General features: G+C 41.6%; 2 protein-coding genes across 15 annotated transcripts in view; one reads left to right on the top strand and one right to left on the bottom strand.

Moving 5' to 3' along the window:
• ZNF18 (zinc finger protein 18) overlaps positions 1-15,378 on the top strand; it is a 30,973-nt gene extending 15,595 nt beyond the window's left edge. For 3 of the 5 annotated variants that reach the window (XM_070561102.1, XM_070561103.1, XM_070561104.1), the window contains exons 5-7: positions 8,085-8,169; positions 8,828-8,932; positions 14,095-15,378. In XM_070561102.1, coding sequence (XP_070417203.1) covers positions 8,085-8,169; positions 8,828-8,932; positions 14,095-14,867 — 963 coding nt within the window. In that variant the 3' untranslated portion in view covers positions 14,868-15,378. The remainder of the gene's footprint in view (positions 1-8,084; positions 8,170-8,827; positions 8,933-14,094) is intronic. The other 2 variants (XM_070561105.1, XM_070561107.1) reach the window with 1 other exon arrangement.
• A 1,841-nt stretch (positions 15,379-17,219) lies between these two features.
• The window catches only part of DNAH9 (dynein axonemal heavy chain 9), a 313,704-nt gene continuing 312,032 nt past the window's right edge, over positions 17,220-18,891 (bottom strand). For all 10 annotated transcript variants that reach the window (XR_011523200.1, XR_011523198.1, XR_011523197.1 and 7 more), the window contains 2 exons: positions 18,121-18,510; positions 17,220-17,682 (listed from right to left, as the gene is read on the bottom strand). Coding sequence is in view for 7 of the 10 variants with exons in the window: in XM_070561093.1 (XP_070417194.1) it covers positions 17,455-17,682; positions 18,121-18,510 (618 nt within the window). In the remaining 3 variants the exon portion in view is untranslated. The remainder of the gene's footprint in view (positions 17,683-18,120; positions 18,511-18,891) is intronic.

The raw sequence follows: 18,891 nt of genomic DNA, 5'->3' as shown, positions 1-18,891 counted from the left end.
AGGCAGAATGTTTCCTAATTGTCATCTTGAATAATGAAATCTGGGCCCTGGAGGAAGTTGCTGTGAAGAGGTAATCTTGTCTCTATCCCACATACAGTTGGCTCTGTTTTCTTATTATCTTTGGGTTGTGCTAAGAAAAGACCGTATTTCATTTCCTAGTCTAGGCCTCTCACATAGGAGTCAGTTTGTGGTTTAGAATGGTTATGTTTACTGGGGGACAGGTGAATCTTATCCTCCCCCAAATTTCTGGAGGTATAATTGACAAACAGTAAACTGCATGTATTTAAAGTGTAGGGTTTGGTAAGTTTTTTGACATCTATATACACACGTGAACTCATGATCACTATCAAGATAATAAACTTAGCCGTCACCCTCAAAGGTTTCCTTTTGCCATTTGTAATCTGTCCCTCCTGCCCCTCTACACTCCTCCAGTCCTGAGGCACCTCCTAGTCTGCTTTCTGTCACCATACATTATTTGCATCATCTAAAATTTTGTATAAAGTGGAATCATGCCATATGTACTCTTATCTTTGTTCTTCTCCATATAGTGTATATTTCTTGCTTACTTTTAATATTTTCTCACTGGCTTTAAACAATGGGTGTGTGATGAGTGTTGGAGTCATTTTCTTCATGTGTTTTTTGCTTGGTGCTCATTGAACTTGGATCTGTGTTTTCATAGTTTTTATCAAATTTGAAAATTTTTGGCCGTTATTTCTTCAGGTGTTTTTTCTGTCTCTCTTCCTTCTCTGCTTCTTTGGGGACTCTGAGAATAATACATGTGGGATGTGAATAATGATAATGTGTATACATATACAGTCATGTACCACATAACAATATTTTGGTCAATGATGGACTACATATATGACTGGTGGTCCCATAAGATTATAATGGAGCTGAAAATTCCTATGGCCTAGTGACATCATAGCTATTGTAACATCTTAGTGCAATGCATTACTCATGTGTGATGCTGCTGATGTAAAAAGACCTACTGTACTGCCAGTCATATAAAAGTATAGCAAATACAATTATGTACAGTACATAATACAGTACTGATAATAAATGACTATGTTACTGGTTTACATATTTATAACTATGCTTTTTATTGTCATTTTAGAGTGTACTCTTTCTACTCATAAAAAAAATTTTAGGGTAAAACAGTTGTTACGTCAGCAGCAGCCTCATACATCCCGTGTTTACTGTGTCTCTTGATTGCATCATTTTCTCTCTTGCTTGATTTAATCTCATGTTTTTTGTTCATCACGGCCCCTAAGCATACAGAATCCATTGCTAATGTTGCCAGTAAGAGGCCACATTGAGTGATCGACCTGGAAATTAAAAGTAATTAAGGACTACAAAGGTGGAAAATCAATGCTGGTTATTGCTTGCCAGTCAGGCATGTCCCATTACACCATAGCTGCAATCTTGAAGAACAAGAGCAAAGTGATGGAAGCTGTTAAAGGATCTGCTTCATTTAGGTTAAGGAGACCAACAAAAATTTGAGAAAGGCCTCTGTCAGACACGAGGAAAATTCTAATGATCTGGACACAGAAGTGCATCCCTCTCAGCACCATGACGGTCACGGCCAAAGCAAAAAGTTTGTTCACAGTGTTAAAAGAAAAGGCTGGACCTGACTGTGATGTTGAATTTACTGCTAGCTCTGGATGGTTTAAAAGGCAGCTGAAAAAGTTTTGGAAACTCTAGATGAGCTGATTATGGAGGAAAATTACTTGCCAGAGCAAATATTCAGTATTTCCTTATTCTGGAAACGGAAGCCTGAAAGGACTTTCATCCATAAGGAGGCCAAGTCAATGCCAGGTTTCAAGGCTTTTAAGAACAGGATAACAGTCTTATTTGGGGGCAGTATTGCAGGCTACAAATGGAAACCCTTTGTGATCTGGCACACTGAGAATCCCAGGGCCTTCAAGCATATCAGTAAGTACACACTGCTGGTGTACTACAGGAGCAATGAGAAGTTATGGCAGGCCCAGCTCTTCTTCCAAGATGTCCTCCTGAATTGCTGTGCCAGCAAAGTGGAGAAGTACTGTTTGGAGAATAACATACCTTTCGAGATTTTACTTATTGTTAGTGCTCCTGGGCAGCCTCCTTTTATTGATGTTCTTTATCCCAATACCAAAGCAGTGTTTCTCCCTCCAAAGTCCACCTCTTTGATCCAAGCAATGGATTAAGGTGTTAAAACAGTTTTTAAGGCCTACTACCTGAGGAGGACCTTTGCTCAGGCTATTGCTGCAACTGAAGAAGACACTGAGAAGACACTGATGCAATTCTGGAAGGATTAAAATATCTATGACTGCATCAAGAACCTTGCTTGGGCTTGGAGTGATGTCACCAAGGAGTGTATGAATGGCATCTGGAAGAGGACACTCAAGAAGTTTGTCCATGACTTCAGAGAATTTGCCTAGGATGAGGAGGTTGCAGAAATCAAGAAGGCTGTGTGTCAGATGGCGAACAACTTTAACCTGAGTGTGGATGAGGGTGACATTGAGGAGGTCGTAGAAGTGGTTCCGGAGGAACTGACTAATGAGTCGTTGGAACTGGAACAGGAATGTATAGCTGAAGAAGAGGCAAGAGTAAAGGAAACTGCAGGAGAAGAAAAAGAAGAATAACCCCCAAGAAAATTCACAGTGAAGAGTTTAACAGAAGCCTTTGCAGACCTCAACAAGCTCCTTAAAAAGTTTGAAAACATGGACCCCAACACTGAAAGGTTTTCGTTAATAGAGAGGAATGTTCATGGTACATTACCTGCTTACAAGCAAATCTATGATGAAAAAAAGAAACAAACCAAGCAAATTTCTGAAAAGACATATTTCTGAAAAGAGTGACACCTCCTCAAGAAGAGCCTTAGGCAAGTCCTTCAGGAGGTGTTCCAGAAGAAGCATTGTTATCACAGGAGGTGACAGCTCCATGCATGTTATCACCCCTGAAGACCTTCCAGTGGGACAAGATGTGGAGGAGGAAGACAGTGATATTGATGATCCTGACCCTGTGTAGGTTTAGGCTAATGTGTGTGTTTATGTCTTAGTTTTTAACAAAAAAGTTTAAAAAGTAAAAGAAAATAAGTTTTAAAAACAGAAAAAAGCTTATAGAATAAGGATATGAAGAAAGAAAATATTTTTGTACAGCTGTACAGTGTATTTGTGTTTTAAGCTATTGCAAAAAAGTCAAAAAGTTAAAAACATTTTAAAGTTTATAAAGTAAAAAAATTACAATAAGCTAAGGTTAATTTATTATTGAAGAAAAATTTTTAAAAATAAATTTGGTGCAGCCTAAGTGTTCAGTGTTTATGAAGTCTACAGCAGGGTACAGTGATGTCCTAGGCTTCACATTCACTCACCACTCACTGACTCACCCACAGCAACTTCCAGTCCTGCAAGCTCCATTCATGGTAAGTGCCCTTTATAGGCGTACCATTTTTTATTTTTTATAGTGTATTTTTACTGTACTTTTCTATGTTTTTATACACAGATACCATTGTGTTACAATTGCCTTAGCATTCAGTACAGTAACATGCTGTACAGGTTTGTAGCCTGGAAGCAGTAGGCTATACCATATAGCTTAGGTGTGTAGTAGGCTATACAATTTATATTTGTGTAAGTGCCCTCGATGATGTTCACACAATGACAAAATTACCTGGTAATGCGTTTCTCAGAACATATTCCCATCGTTAAACGACACCTGACTGTATTAGATCTCTTCAAGTTGTCCCACAGCTTACTGATGCTCTTTTCTCTTTCTTTCTTTTCAATCTCTGTGTTTCATTTTGGATAGTTTCTGTTTTTATGTCTGCAAGTTCATTAATGTTTTCTTCTCTAGTTTCTAATTTGAGATTAATTCCATCCAGTGTACTTTTCATCTCAGGTGTATTTTTCATCTCTAGAAGTTTGAATTGGGGCTTTATTATCTTTCATGTCTGTACTTAACATGTTCAATCTGTCCTCCAGCTTCTGAAACATATGGAATATGGTTATAATATATGCAGTAATATCCTTGTCTACTAATTTATTACCTATGTCAGTTCTGAGTCAGTTCCAATGGATGGATTGGTCTCCTCATTATGAGATGTTTTCCTGCTTCTTTGCATGTCTGGGAATTTTTGATTGGCTGTCAGACATTGTGAATTTTACCTTGTTGAGTGCTGGATAGTTTTGCATTTCTATAAATGTTCTCGAGCTTTGCTCTAAGATGTGGTAAAGTTACTTGAACATAGTTTGTTATATGGCACCAGAGAAGTCTTTAGTTTAGGGCTAGTTTTTCCCCTGTACCGAGGCAATGCCCTTCTGAGTACACTACCTGATTCTCCTTGATGTACAAGGTTTTCCACTCTGGCTGGTGGAAATATGAAGTATTTCCAGCACTGTATGAGCTCTGGGGATTGTTCCCTCTGCTTCTTTTGGGGAGCTTTCCTGGACTTGAGGGGGACCCTCTGCAGATCTCTGGAGCTCTCTCTGCAGCTCCCCTCAGGTCTTCTGCTCTGCTAACTCTATAACCCCCTTGACCTCCTCCTGCTCAGCTGGGGCTGCCCGGCTCTGCCAAATTACCCCTTGCTGTGCTGCTGCCTGGATGCTTCTCCAGGCAGTAAGTTTGGGCAACTGTAGGGCTCATCTAATTTCCTTTCTTGCTTTTAGGAATTTCTGTTCTCTCTGCCTAACGTGCAATGTCTGCAAACCATTGTTTTGTATATTTTGCCCCCTTTTTTAGCTGTTTCAGGCAGGAAGGTAAATCCAGTCTCTGTTACTCCATCTTGGCTATAAACAGAAGTCTCTGGGACAGGTTTATCTTGATTGTGTAGATAACAACTCTGTAAGTTGCTTTGATAAAAAGAGTTTTTCAGGAACCTAAACACCTTAATCAAAATCTTGTTTCCAGCCTTTGGGACACTCTTCTTGGGACTCAGCTCATGAGGTACTTTAGAGGGAAGGTGAAGATAGGAAGCCAGTAGGTGCTGCTTGATGTGCTGCTGAAGACCAGGCCTGAGCTTCAGCTTTCCAGGCTCAAAGATTTAGACACCAGAAAACCAACGTCACAGTTTACCTTGGGGGAGAGGGTTAGGAGGGAGCAGGGTGGGGGATATATCTTTTTAGTGTCTCAAAGGTGCCCTTCTTCCTGCTTTTAAGGTACCCAGAAACCAAATTGCTAGGCAGGAGGTTGCTTGGTTAAAAAGAGTTGAGCACTCCGTCCGATGTTCCCAGCAGGCTTGGTGGACTGTTGTTGCTTCTGCAGTAAGTCAGAGAATCCGTGTGAAAGGTGTGGACGCTTGATGAACATATTTCACCTAGTGCAGTTAAACGCTCACTCTGTGTACCAACATTAACCATGACCTGTTACGGACAGCTTAAAGTCAAAAGATTCAAAATACTCACCAGCACCATATGTGTGTATATGTATGTTTGTGTGTATGTATTTATAGAATTCTCTGTATTATATTAGCAGATAATTGATTAATAGCCGTTCAACCCAAACAAACCAAAGTCATCCCTCCCCAATCCCAATATCCCTCCCCCAAACTAACAACAGCTGTTTGCATCAGAAGGACCCTGATATTTAAGGGAACTATTTTCTAAGTGAAGGAAATTTTTAAATATAAGTCATCACGCCCTCTAATCTCTTCCATAAGTTAGGAACTTCGTGAATGATGCCAGAGTAATGAAGCAGCATCCCTCCTCGGTGGTACTTCATTATTAGAAACGGTGACTGTGTTAGAACCTCACATAGCCTCCAGGATGCATTTACTCACATTCTGGCGTTTTCAGACTTTGAGAAAGGAACACTATACAGTAAACTCTTTGTGCAAGTCAGTCGTGACACTGTCTCCTCAACCCACATGGTGGTGCTGTTTCCACACAAAATCGAGATGATTTCCCTGTCAAATGCTATACTTCCCTCCTTCCAGGATAGGAATTTAGATTAAATGAGAAAAAGACAAGATGGCTGCAGTTGGTGTCTTGCCCCTTAAGTAAGTGGTTTTATTCAAGCATCCCAGCTTGGCAATTCCTTTAAGCTGGAGAACCACTATTTAGAGACTCCTGAATCATCTTTTCTGGTTTTTGAAATGGCTGATTGTGGCCCATAGGGGTTTTGGTGGCTGTCTTCTTTTTTGCCTTTACTGTACTTGGTAGCTACCATTCTGGTACCCACAGAATAGGCCCTGTATCCAGCAACCAGGTGGCCAAGCTGATATTACTATGGTTGGCATGCCCATCCTTTTCTGTGCCAGTGCTGAAACAAGAGACTGTTCTGACCATGAAAACTGAGGACTCCCCTATTATGCAATGTTTGCTCAAGCTGGTTATTTTTAGGAGATTTAGGTAGCTTCATTCACAGAAGATCAACAAAATAAGCTAACAATTCCTACTTTAAAAATAAAAAATTTAAAATTAAAGTTCATACTAAAAATGTGGTTATAGTTAATAGTTAAATATGTAGTTAAATATATTGAGGTCACTTTTCACATGTTCACCCTAAAAAAATCTAAACCCTCTCTTTCTTTTTAAAATTTGTGCTTAGTATCTGGTAGTTACAGACTTTTTGGTCTCTCCATTCATTTTCAGCCCTTTGCACTTCCCTTGGATGTGCTCCAGGGCAGACTTAATTTAGGACTGAGAATGGCTTCCCTGAGTAGCATACCATGTGCGAGAGGAAGATGACTTCATCTTTCCTTCTTCCTCTCCTCATTTTTGCTCCATGTAGCCTGGCTAATCCTGACAATAATGGACGGCTACCAACTTTGGGGCTCCTGAAAGTGCAGGGAATCCCTTAATTCTCTCTGCAAACCCTTGGGGGTGAGTCTGGGAGACTGAGTATCCCATAGACTGCATATGATAGGAATAATAATATGTATCACCTACTGAGGACTTCTTTGCTGAGGGCTTTATTTCACCCAGACGACATAGATTGAGTGCCTGCTCTGTCCTGGGCAGGGTCTTGGGGACTGGGAAGGTACAGTGGAGAGTCCTTTTCTCATGGAGTTTGCATGCTAGTAGAGGCAACTGTCAATCAAATGCTTATGTGTGTATACATACACACAAATATTTAATAAACTGTGATGAATGCTATGAATGAAAAGTATAACATGCTATGAAAACAAGTGACACTTGCATTATTTCTCTTAAACTTCCTGGCAATTTTTTGAGTGCAGTACTATAAATAGGTGAGGACTGAGGCTCAGAAAGATCAAGTTACTTGCTTAAGACCACACAGCTAGAAAGTGGCAAAGCTGGGACTTGAAACCCTGTATGTCTGGCTCCAAAGACTGTGCTATTAATCACTCTGCTATACAGACTGAGTTTCTAACAGTCAGCTCCTTCTTGGGAAGATCAAAATTTGAATTCACAAAAGTAGACTCTAGTTACACAGCCTTCTCAGTTTTGAGTCTCCGGTGCCCCGTTCCATAGGAACAGAAGGGCATGTTTTGGGGGTAATTGAGGGACACTTTGCTCCAGAGAACCTATCAATTTCCCACTACCTGGGAGTAAAACTGATTTGATGTCAGACCCTAAACTCAGAACTCCTGGGAGTTTCCCACTGTGTCTGGCTGCAGCATCTCCTTCTGCTCTGAATCCACCAGGCTCTGTTTTAGAGGGAGACTTACAACTCAGTTGACTTCACTGTTGACTCTTCCCACCTTTTTGCTGATTCACACTTGTTTTTCCAATAAATTCCTTTAAATTTCTTTGCTTCCCCCCCTTGAATTTCCAGATTTTAAAGAACTATTGAGACTATCAGGCTCCTACTGTTCAAAGGCCTAACAATTAAAAGCACCGAAAGAGTTAAAGAAAGGAGAGTGTAGAAAAGGCTCCTGCCTTCTCTTTGTTCTCCAATCTTAAATAGATGCAACTTAAAAAAATCCAGAACTTAAAACCTAAATATTTTTAGCCAGAGTAAGAAATACTGGTGTAGGGACTGGAGTTTTCTGTTTGGCCTCTTCCCTTGAATCACCTCCCATGATTTCTTAGATCTCGTGACGGCCAGAATCCTAAAGCATATTCCTTTCTTCTCAGCTTTCCTATAGGCAGACAAGGCAGAATTCAAAAACCTTCATTGGAGTCACGGGATTGTGTTTTTTCTAGGAGCAGTGGAGGCACCTGGATTCTTCTCAAAAGGAGCAATACTGGGATCTCATGCTGGAGACCTACGGGAAAATGGTCTCAGGAGGTGAGGGCGAGGGTTAGCCTGAGGGAAGGAGATGGAAAGACTGTTAAACATTTTCTGCGTACTCATAGAGATGGCTGCTCTGCTTGAAGTTCTCTGCATGAAGGAAATTGTTAGAGATACAGTTGGGAACTGGAGATAGGAGAGTTATAGTAAGAACTTCCTTGTATTGAAAGTGTTCTGTGTGCCAGGAACTGTTGTGGGTACATTGCCTACAGTAACTCTTTAATCTATGAAATGGGTGACGGTATTCCCATTTTAGAGGTGATGAAAGTGAGTGTCAGATCAAGTCACTTGCTCACTGTTATGTAGCTTGTAAGTGCCGAACTCTGTAGCTGACTCGGTCCCTGCTCTTTTCTACTAAACCACACAGTCCCAACCAACCATTAGTGGGGTCCCAATCATGACTCTTGCACTAGACTGCCAGGTGGTATGCAGGCCCTTCTGGCCGTCTGCCCAGATTCTTCTTTTTGTGGCCTTTACCATATATCCTAGCCATCTTGTGAGTACTGGTGCCTTGGAAGCTCCACAAATCCATCCCAGATGGGTTTCCTTAAGTGGGCTCCAAAGCCTTCATATTTCTACTTCACACAGGGTGTGCCTTTGAAAGACGCATCTTGGTCCCCAGTCCTCCCCATTTATCTTTCTCTCTGTGTATCAGGCATGTCCAATTCCAAGCCTGACCCAACTTCAACAGAGTGTGGGGAAGAGCTGGCAGGAGTGTACCTTCACATCAGCGAGAAGATCCCAAGACCTACCTGCACAGGTGAGTGATCTTTCATTGGTCCAGAGCCATTTCTGACCTGTCATTAAATTGGAGGTGGTGGGGAGGTATTAGGGACTTGATTTCTATTTCATTGGTTATAACTAGCCATGATCTGGTCAGTCCAGTTTGAATACCGAGGTTATCCTTATCTCTGGCTATCGGGCTGTTGACGTGTATATTTAATCATGAAAGAAAGACTACACATCAGATCTGCTGCCTTCAGTCTTGTCTGCTGTGACAGCTTTCTTTCTCAGAGAGAGTTAAGATTAGTACAGATTAAGACCAATACAAATATGGGTAGAATTCCATTACAAAAAAAGATTTTGTAACAGCTATTATTCCCCTTCCTAACTCTTTTGTTTTCCTTTTCTTATTCTGGTTAGAGTGAATAGTAACCAGCCCATCCTCAACAAAATAAAACAAACAGAAAAACATGTTTTAGCTAATCTCCATGCACTTAACTTTCTTGAACAACAACAACAAATACTTCATATAAATCATGTATTTTAAGACTAGGGAAGAAGAAATATGCACTTGTTCTGTTGTAAAATAGCAATTACCCTTTGCCTTCTACACTCTTTAAAACATTGTGGTTATGTGAAACCTTACTATCAAACCTACCTACACACACACACACACACACACACACACAACCCCCACCCCCACTTTCACATATACCAAAGATCCCAGAACTGTGGAGGAAGAAAAAGACCAAGGATGAGAATTGTATGACAAGCCATTCTTTCTGCCCACTGGGCTCTAATTAATTATTTTCCTTTGCTAATATACCATAGAGAGAGCAAGCATCAGATAAGACATATGATTTTAATTTTGTTTTTTTAGGATTGGCACCTGAGCTAACATCTGTTGCCAGTCTTTTTGTTTTCTTCTTCTTCTTCCCAAAGCCCCCCAGTACATAGTTGTATATTCTAGCTGCAGGTCCTTCTAGTTGTGCTATATGGGACGCTGCCTCAGGGTGGCCTGATGAGCGGTGCCATGTCCGTGCCCGGAATCCGAACTGGTGAAACCCTGGGCCACCGAAGCAGAACGTGCAAACTTAACCACCCGGCCATGGGGCTGGCCCCTGATTTTAATTTTAAGCAATATATTTATCATAATACTATTTCACAAAGATTGCTTTGGAGCAGCATTTTTCAAACTGCATTTCATGACCAATTAGTCAGTTGAGAAATCATTTTATTGGGTTGCAACCAGCATTTAAAAAAATGAGAGGGTCACAACTAAAAGGACCCACAACTAAAAATACACAACTATGTACTGGGGGGCTTTGGGAGAAAAAGGAAAAATAAAATCTTTAAAAAAAAAAAAATGAGGGGGCTGGCCTGGTGGTGTAGTGGTTAAGTTCACATACTCCGCTTTGGTGGCCTGGATCCTGGGTGCGGACCTATACACCTACATTAAGCCGTGCTGTGGCAGCATCCCATATGGAAGAACTAGAAGGACTTACAACTAGGATATACGACTATGTACTGGGGCTTTGGGGAGAAAGAAAAATGAAATGATAAGATTGAATGGAAAATATCAGAATGCAAATAGAAAACATGAGATGTTGGGGTAGATGGTGTTTCAGGAAATTTTTGTTCCAAATGTGTGTCTATATTCAATACAAATATATTTCTTACTGTGGGTAGCAGAAAAAAAGTCTGGAAATACTGCTTTAGAGGTCATTGCAGTGGGATTTTTATTTTAATAGACTTGACTTTTTACAGCAGTTTTAGTTTCACAGCAAAATTGAGCAGAAGGGACAGAGATTTTCCTTATACTCACTCGCAGTAGAATTTTATTTGTGATATATAGCTCACTGTATCTCCATATCGCCATTCTTTTGTTTTTCCCCTTCCTCCCACCTGCTGACATGAACCCATTAGATCTTACCTTGAGCCAGACTGTGGAGAGTCTACAAAGCCAGCCTGGCTTGATAAGGCAAAGAAATGCCATTGTAGGTTCTTGAGAGGGAGGATATGTGGGCGGAGGTTGAGGAAGTAGCCATGTGCAGGACAGACTGGAAGGGGACGCTTAGAGCAGAGGAGCCCTGTGGGAAGTCGATGTGGGAGTCCAGGTGTGCAGGGACGAGATCCTGGACTTGTGTGGCAACAGCAATAACAAGATTGGAAAGGACTGGTTCAATCTAGGAGACACAACAGTTAACCGGTCGGCCAGATCTGGACTCACACCAGGGGGCAGAAGTGACAGGAGGGAGTGTATATGCTATTTTGTTTGACTATGTGGAAGAACAGCTCACAGTTAAAGCAGGGCAGCAGGGAAGTAAGTCTCAAAAAGCTAAATACTTGGGGCCAGACCGTGGCCGAGTGGTTAAGTTCACACACTCCGCTTCAGTGGCCCAGGGTTTTGCTGGTTCAGATCCTGGGTGCAGACATGGCACCACTCATCAAGCCCTGCTGAGGTGATGTCCCTCATAGCACAACCAGAAGGACCTGCAACTAGGATATACAGCTATGTACTGGGGGGCTTTGGGGAGAAGTAGGGGAAAAAAAAAAAAAAGATTGACATAGATGTTAGCTCAGGTGCCAATCTTTAAAAAAAAAGCTATATACTTATACTTCTGATAAAAATTCCAAGGAATTAAAAAATATATATTTGTAAAAATGTTTCCTAAGTAGTTATCTGGAAGAATACTGCAAGAACAGTAAAAAATTTTGAAAAAGAATATTTCATTAAGATTAGATGTGTAGATTTTGAGGCTGTCATTTTAAAAAGGTAAAATCATTAAAATAGTGGGATCCTGATATAAAAATAGTTGTATAGACCAATGGAACAGAAAAGGGAGCCTAGGAAGAGAAGCTGGTCTCTAAGAGTTGAATGGACAGTGAAGGAAGCAGCATCTCACGGTCCCAGAGAGAGTTGCTCTTCACTGAGCAGAATCAGGACACAGACTCTTTGGGAAAAGGAATCTGTCTACATTTGTTGTATGTCATATATCGAAATAAGTTCGAAATAGATGAAAAAGACATAAAATATGGAAATAAAATAACAACAGAGGAAAGTGGCTGAATATTTGACTCATATCTGGATGGGGAAGATTTTTATAAGTATAAAAGCAATATTTAAAATCATTAAGGGAAAGATGAATAGACTTGAGTATATTTAAAAAGAAAAAAACCACAACTCCTATACATAAATATAATCCCAAACAAAATTAAGTTAACTGAATTGGTGAAAAGCATTTTTCATGAGCATGACAAGTAAATGATTATTTTTCTTAACATAGGAAGAGTTTATGCAAATTGATAAGAAAAAAATGACTTTCCTAATAAAAAATGGACAGCAGACTTGGAGTATGAAAAATAGCTCATAAATGTGAGAAAATTTATCCTTCAATAACTAAGACAACATTTATAATAATGAAAAACTATTTTTCACCCTCATTTGTCTAAATGGCAAATATTTAAAAAATATTCAATATTCAACTCATTTGAACACTTGCCTCCCCTCTGCCCAGCTTCCCGTACCAGAGGATGGCATAGTTATTCTGGACATCCATTTGCTAGTAGGTGTCAAGAGCCTTAGTAAAATATTCATGCCTGTTGACGCAGTAATTCCACTTTAAGAAACGTCCTTTAAGGTTTTCATCAGAAATGTGTGCAAAATTTATGAAGAAAAATGCTTATCATCATTATTTATAGTAGGAAAAAATACAATAAACGGATTTTCACAGTAGGAGAATTCTTAAATAAATTATGTGTTTATTATTATGCGTTTTTTATGACATCTTCCGTGATGTCAGCTCTTTAAAATGCTATTTATAAAGCCTTCTTTAAAAAGAGAATACTTTGGGGCTGGCCCCGTGGGATAGTGGTTAAGTTCGTGTGCTCCACTTCTGTGGCTCAGGGTTCACAGGTTTGGATCCTGGGTGCGCACCTAGCACTGCTCGTCGAGCCACTCTGTGGCAGCATCCCACATAAAATAGAGGAAGACTGGCACAAATATGAGCTCAGCGACCATCTTCCTCAGCAAAGAGAGGAGGATTGGCAACAGATGTTCGCTCAGGGCCAGTCTTCCTCACGAAAAACAGAAGGGAAGAAGGAAGGGAGGGAAGGAGGGAGGAAGGAAGGAAGGAAAAAAGGAAAGAAGGGAAATGGATGAGGCTTTTTTTAAAAAAAGAAGAGAATATCTGTCATTTGTGGGGAATGTGTTCTCAGACTGTGAATTAACAAGTTCAGGTTTAGTTCTCTAGCAGATTCCTGGGTCTCTAGCAGATATTTCAAAGATACTAATATAGGAAAGAGAAAGGTAAATAACTTCTTCAGATCTATAGGAATAAAGTAATTTATAAAAGTTGAAAATAAATTCTACCACCAAAATAAAAATCTTTACTATATGTATCATTAAGTGGTAATAACCAAAAACCCAAGTTATGATCAGACAAACAAAATGTTAACTGTGATACAAATTAGTGAAGCACACGTGAGCGCTGGAATCAGGCCTAGACTGAGAGAGTGCCTTTTATGCTGCAGCCTTGCTGCACGTTAAAACCACAGTAAAATGACACAGTGCATTTCGTGAATCTTTGGATTACTTGTGAATGGGAGAATCTATGTGAAGTTGATAAATACCACCATTTACAATTTCAATGCTACAAAGACAAGATATAGTACTGTACACACAATATCATATCAATTATGTCAGAAAAAAGCACGCATGTATGTATAAGTTAAAGACTGGAAGGCAATTGATGCTCATAGTTGTTACCTCTGGGTAGTATGATTGAGGTTGATTTGGTTTTCTTCTGTATACTTTTCGAATTGTTTTTAGTGATCCTATTTATATTTTATAATCAGATAAAAACCAATCATTTTCTAAAGCAGTACTCTCATATAATACGCTTGTTTTTCCTGGGCCTTCAGAAATGCGTGCTGCTTATTTATAGGGTGTCAGCAGAGCCCTGTCTGCGCCCTCCTCTGCCATCAGACGTTCTCAGCTCCAGAGCTGACGCCCTTAGCCTGGACAGAAGTGAAGTGAGGGCCAGGAGCTCGGGCTGGATAATATTTCTCTTCCTCACTCACTGATGCCCTCTTGGTAGAAAGAATTAATGTTTTATGATGACCCTTTCTTTGACATATGAATTAGAGAATGGGGTATACCATTTATTGAACTATTTCAAGCCTTCTTTCCTCTTTTAGGAGACAGACAGGAGAATGACAAAGAGAACCTAAACTTGGAAAACTATAGGGACCAGGAACCTCAAGCCTCAGGAGAGGCACCTTCTCAGGCTTGCTTGAGTGGCCTCTTCAGTGAGGATGAGCCGAGACGCTTTGGAGAAGGAGAGACTCTCCCTGAGGCTCAGGAAAACCTTCAGGGTGAGGGGCCAGGGGGCCAGCTCTCTCCCCAAGAAAGGACTTCTGGGAAACAGCTGGGTCAGCATTTGCCGAGTCCACATCCAGGAGAACTGTCCATGCTGTGGCTTGAGGAGAAGAGAGAGGCCTCCCCGAAAGGGCAGCTGCGAGCCCCCATGGCCCAGAAGCTCCCCACCTGCAGGGAGTGTGGGAAGACCTTTTACAGGAATTCTCAGCTTGTTTTTCACCAGAGGACTCACACTGGAGAGACGTACTTTCAGTGCCCCACCTGCAAAAAAGCCTTTCTGCGGAGTTCAGACTTTGTGAAACATCAGAGAATTCACACAGGAGAGAAGCCCTGTAAATGTGATTACTGTGGGAAAGGCTTTAGTGACTTCTCAGGGTTGCGCCACCACGAGAAAATCCACACAGGAGAGAAACCCTATAAATGTCCCATCTGTGAGAAGAGTTTTATTCAAAGATCAAACTTTAATAGGCATCAGAGGGTTCACACAGGAGAGAAACCTTATAAATGTTCCCGCTGCGGGAAAAGTTTCAGCTGGAGCTCGAGCCTTGATAAACATCAAAGATCCCACTTAGGAAAGAAGCCCTTTCAATAGCCAGGCTCTCTTAGCCCATTTCTATTTCCCGGTCCATTTAAAAATACTTACCTCCATCCAGAGAAATTACGTCTCTTAGAGGACATTCCTGTTCTTTTTTTCATGGATTGGAGAGGAGAGACTTGAACACGGTTTTGGACTCAGAGGATGTATTGGCCTCTGGATTGGATTTCACACTAATTATTTCTTGCTTCTACATCCTGAGAAAGAATAGTCTTCATCTTTCAGCTCATCCCTTCTTTTGGACCCCTTGGGAAAAAAGTATCACTTGGAGATCCCGTTTTGGAAGTGCTATCTGGGAAAGTTTAACCGGATTAGCTGCAATTGCTGCTCATGGGAAGAACCTCAGATCAACCCTTTAGAACTGGGGTCCTAGATCAGGTCTTCTGCTACAGAAGGGGGAGCAGAGAGGCCCAGTGAGCTCACGTGTGTTCTTTGTCATATGGATGCAAAATTAGCTTTTAAGTGTCCCTTGTTTTAAATAAACTTAGTAGAGTCACTTGTTTTCTTATTTGTGTGTGAAGTATCAGTGTGTGTTGACCGTAAGTTAGTGCATTTTCTCATAGAATACCCTAAATGGGAGTCCAGCTCCTAGATCAGCCCGTACAAACCTGTCAAGTTTATCAGTCAGCTGGACAGTGATAGGAAAGTGCTACCCTGGTGCCTGGGTGTGAGAGCTTGGCCAGTGCAGGGCACTCTTTGTCTCAGGTAAGTCTGTCCGTGGTATCCTCTTTCTGAGCCCACTTCCCATTTGCTCATGCACCTCAAGCTGCCCTTCTTTCTCCTGGCGTCCACTTAGGCTATAATTTTTGCCAGTGTTCTGCTTTGAAATTATGTTTATTATCTCATTTTGTTTGTAGGTGTTAGGAAGAAATCAATAGTATTGATCTAACTTGTAGTGTGTCTAGAGGTTTATTAACACATATATCTAACCTGTCCTCTTGTCCTTGTCTTCAAAAGTTACATGCCCCAGAGTGTCCTGCTTTCATCTAGTGAGACTTCTACCTTCCTTCCACCTTGGTCCTCCCCTTGCCTGCTCTTATTGTTCTGTTCTTGATGAGGATCAGGAGGGATGATGCTAATGAGGAGGACGGAGCTATCTCTCTGAAAGCAGATTAACCTGTAGGCAAGAAACTCTAAAGTGTTGGCAAACAATGGGAATTACATTACTGACTGATGAGAGGAGAGACAAACTCAAGTTGGAAATCCTGCATTCCAGAGGAACTTATTATCTTCCTTATAGCATGAAGATGAATAAGGCCCCTCTTCAGGGGATGCAGGAACCACAGGGGAGAAAGCAGGAAAATCATAGTGGAATTGTTATTAGATTCTGTATTCTGCATAGCAGAGATTTGTAGGAATTTTATGTTTTAGATCAGGAGTTCTCAAAGTGCGGTCCCCGGACCGGCAGCATCGGCAATTTGTTAGACTTATTGAATCATAAATTCTGAAGGGTGGGGCCCAGCAACCTTTGTTTTAACAAGCCCTCCAGGGGATTCTAATGCCTGCTCAAGATTAAGAACCACTGTTCTAAACAGTAATTAATCCAAGAATAGGAATGATCCTAGAAGGAATACTGAGTCCTTCCAGACTTTTCTTACCAAACAAGCCTCCCCATAGAACTCTTTAAAACTCATTAAAATTGTGGAACTCTTTGGACTTGCAGTGAAAATTTGTTCCACAGAGGAAATTCTGGGAAACTGTCAGGTTAAACATCTCTAGGTGAAGGCTTTCTCCTTAGGTCTCTCTTAAATGATCTGAAGGATTATAGAGATACAAGCAAACAACCTACCTTGTTCACAGTTGTGTTCTCAGCAAATAGTAGGTGTTAGATAAAAATTTATTGAATGGATGTGTGAATTCATGAAGGTAAATATCACATATATACTTCCCTTATCCTATAGAGTGGTGACCAGCAAAATATGGCCCACCGTCTGTTTTTGTAAATAAAGTTTTATTGGAATGCGGCTACACTTATTCATTTATGTATTTTCCATGGCTGCTTTTGGGCTACAGTGGCAGAGTTGAGTAGTTACAACAGAGACAAATGCCCTGCAAAGCCTAAAATATTTACTATCTGGCCCTTTACAGAAGAAGTTTGGTGACCCCTGAGCCAGAGTAATGATTCTCAAGTCATAATGTGCATATAAATCACCTGGGGAACTTGTTAAAATGTGGACTCTAATTCATGGGTGATGCTGATGCTGCTAGTTCACATAGTAGCTGGGAGCTAGAGCACTGAGAATAGTGCCGTGTAGAAACATCAGGGCTCGAGTGTTTGTGGCTCATTTCTCTTGGTCTCTTCAGGATCATTTATGACTCTGCAACTCTCAAAGCCTGGACCAGACACAGTGGAAGACTAAATCACTTTATTAAGAAAGGGTCAGTGCTTTGAAATGCCTCTCCCCTATTCTTCCAGCTCAGCCTCACTTTAGGCATTTCTCTCTGAGTTCCCTAGAAGAGTTCTACAGAATTGTGAGTACTTATGATTTCTCATCTTACCATGTGTCTGTGGTCACCCCTCACCCACTTGTCCCTCTGGGCAGCCTCCAGCCCAGCCTTGTTGTCTTCATGGCTCTGCAGGAAGCTAAATCTGGAGAAGCAAAGCTACTCCAGCTAGAACCCACTTAGATGGGTTCTCCTTAGTCTTCAGGTTGAAAGTCCACACGTAGGTGGGTCCCCGCTGACAAGTCTTGTACACAGGACAAGGATAGACGCTGCGGCAATCCTGCTTATCTGCAGGAATGGCCTTGATGAACATCACAGGCATGGGGGGTGTCAGATCCTTCAGCTTTGCCTCTGTAATGATGCCAGCCTGAGGACAAGAACAGGAGAAGAGCCATCTTAGATCAGACCTAGAGCCCAGCCAGCCAGCCTCCTCCTGTCAGTTGATCTAGTAGATGAGATACTAGCAGGGCCTGGCTGCCTTTATGCCTACCCCCTTACAGGTTCTCTCAACAACCCACAGTGGAATGCATCTGATAGGTGGAAACACATCTCTACTGTCTTCTAGCCTAAATCCCTTTTTGAAGGAGCGTTCCAAAAGCTGTATTTATCATATACAAATTAATCCCTTTGAAGTTTGAGTCTCTCCTAATTTTCTGTTTTCATTCGTTCATTTCATAAGCATCAAAGAAAGTGTATCTAGGTCAAAAGATTCAGGAGCAGTCCTTTTAGTAATCACACTTGATTGGAGGCAATGTGTATTTAATCAGCCCACAGAGGATGCCCTTTGGCTCATCCCAGGATTTACCTGTGTATCCCAGCGAGCGCCTTCCATGAAGAGGCCATGGACATAGGCCCCTTCCCGAGGAGGGCTCCTGAATTCCTCTCTGTTCTTCTTTGTCACATCACATTGCAGGGCCATCTGGTCCAGTGGCCATTCGTTCTTGCGGGCCATGGACTGCATGATGGCGGTAAGGAAGGACTGGGGGTTGAAGAAACCTGTCAGCCACACAGTAGAGGGCATTGCAAAGTCTCCTATCCAAATCTCCAACTCCTTGATTCGGTTGAGGAGGTCCAAAAACCAGGCTGCCAGGCCCGCCGTGGAAGGGTACGCTAGCCTGGCCCAGGGCTCTGGCACTGTGTCTAGGTACAAGGCATTCTGTAAGTTCTCCATGTCGCTCGTCATGGTCAGTTCCCCCTGAAGACAAAGAACAAGAGGGGAAAGAGTGAGGGGACAGGAAGTCCCTGGAGAAAACTGGCCTTAGGAACGTCTGGCTCATGGCATGCAGGCAGATGGAAGATGACTCCAGGAGTGGGTGACACAGTGACTATCCCTGTCCGGTACTTGATCTGCAACGTTTGTCTCACAGAGGCTGGTCCTTTTAAAACTCTCCCTGCACCAGTGATATCAGAGTCTACACCTATCTACTGTCAATAGTTAAGGTCTACTGCAGCCCTCACACCACCAGTGGGTTCTGAGCAGATTCAACTCCAGCCCAAAGCTTGAGTTCCACTATCCGGCAGCCCTGCAGACTTCTGTGTGCAGTTTAGAAACACAAGAAGTCAAAGCCTAGAAGAT

The sequence above is a fragment of the Equus przewalskii genome, chromosome 10, assembly GCF_037783145.1.
Source record: "Equus przewalskii isolate Varuska chromosome 10, EquPr2, whole genome shotgun sequence".
NCBI classification, from domain to species: Eukaryota; Metazoa; Chordata; class Mammalia; order Perissodactyla; family Equidae; genus Equus; species Equus przewalskii.
Note: the sequence above shows the minus strand (reverse complement) of the source record. Positions and strands in the feature narration are given on the sequence as shown.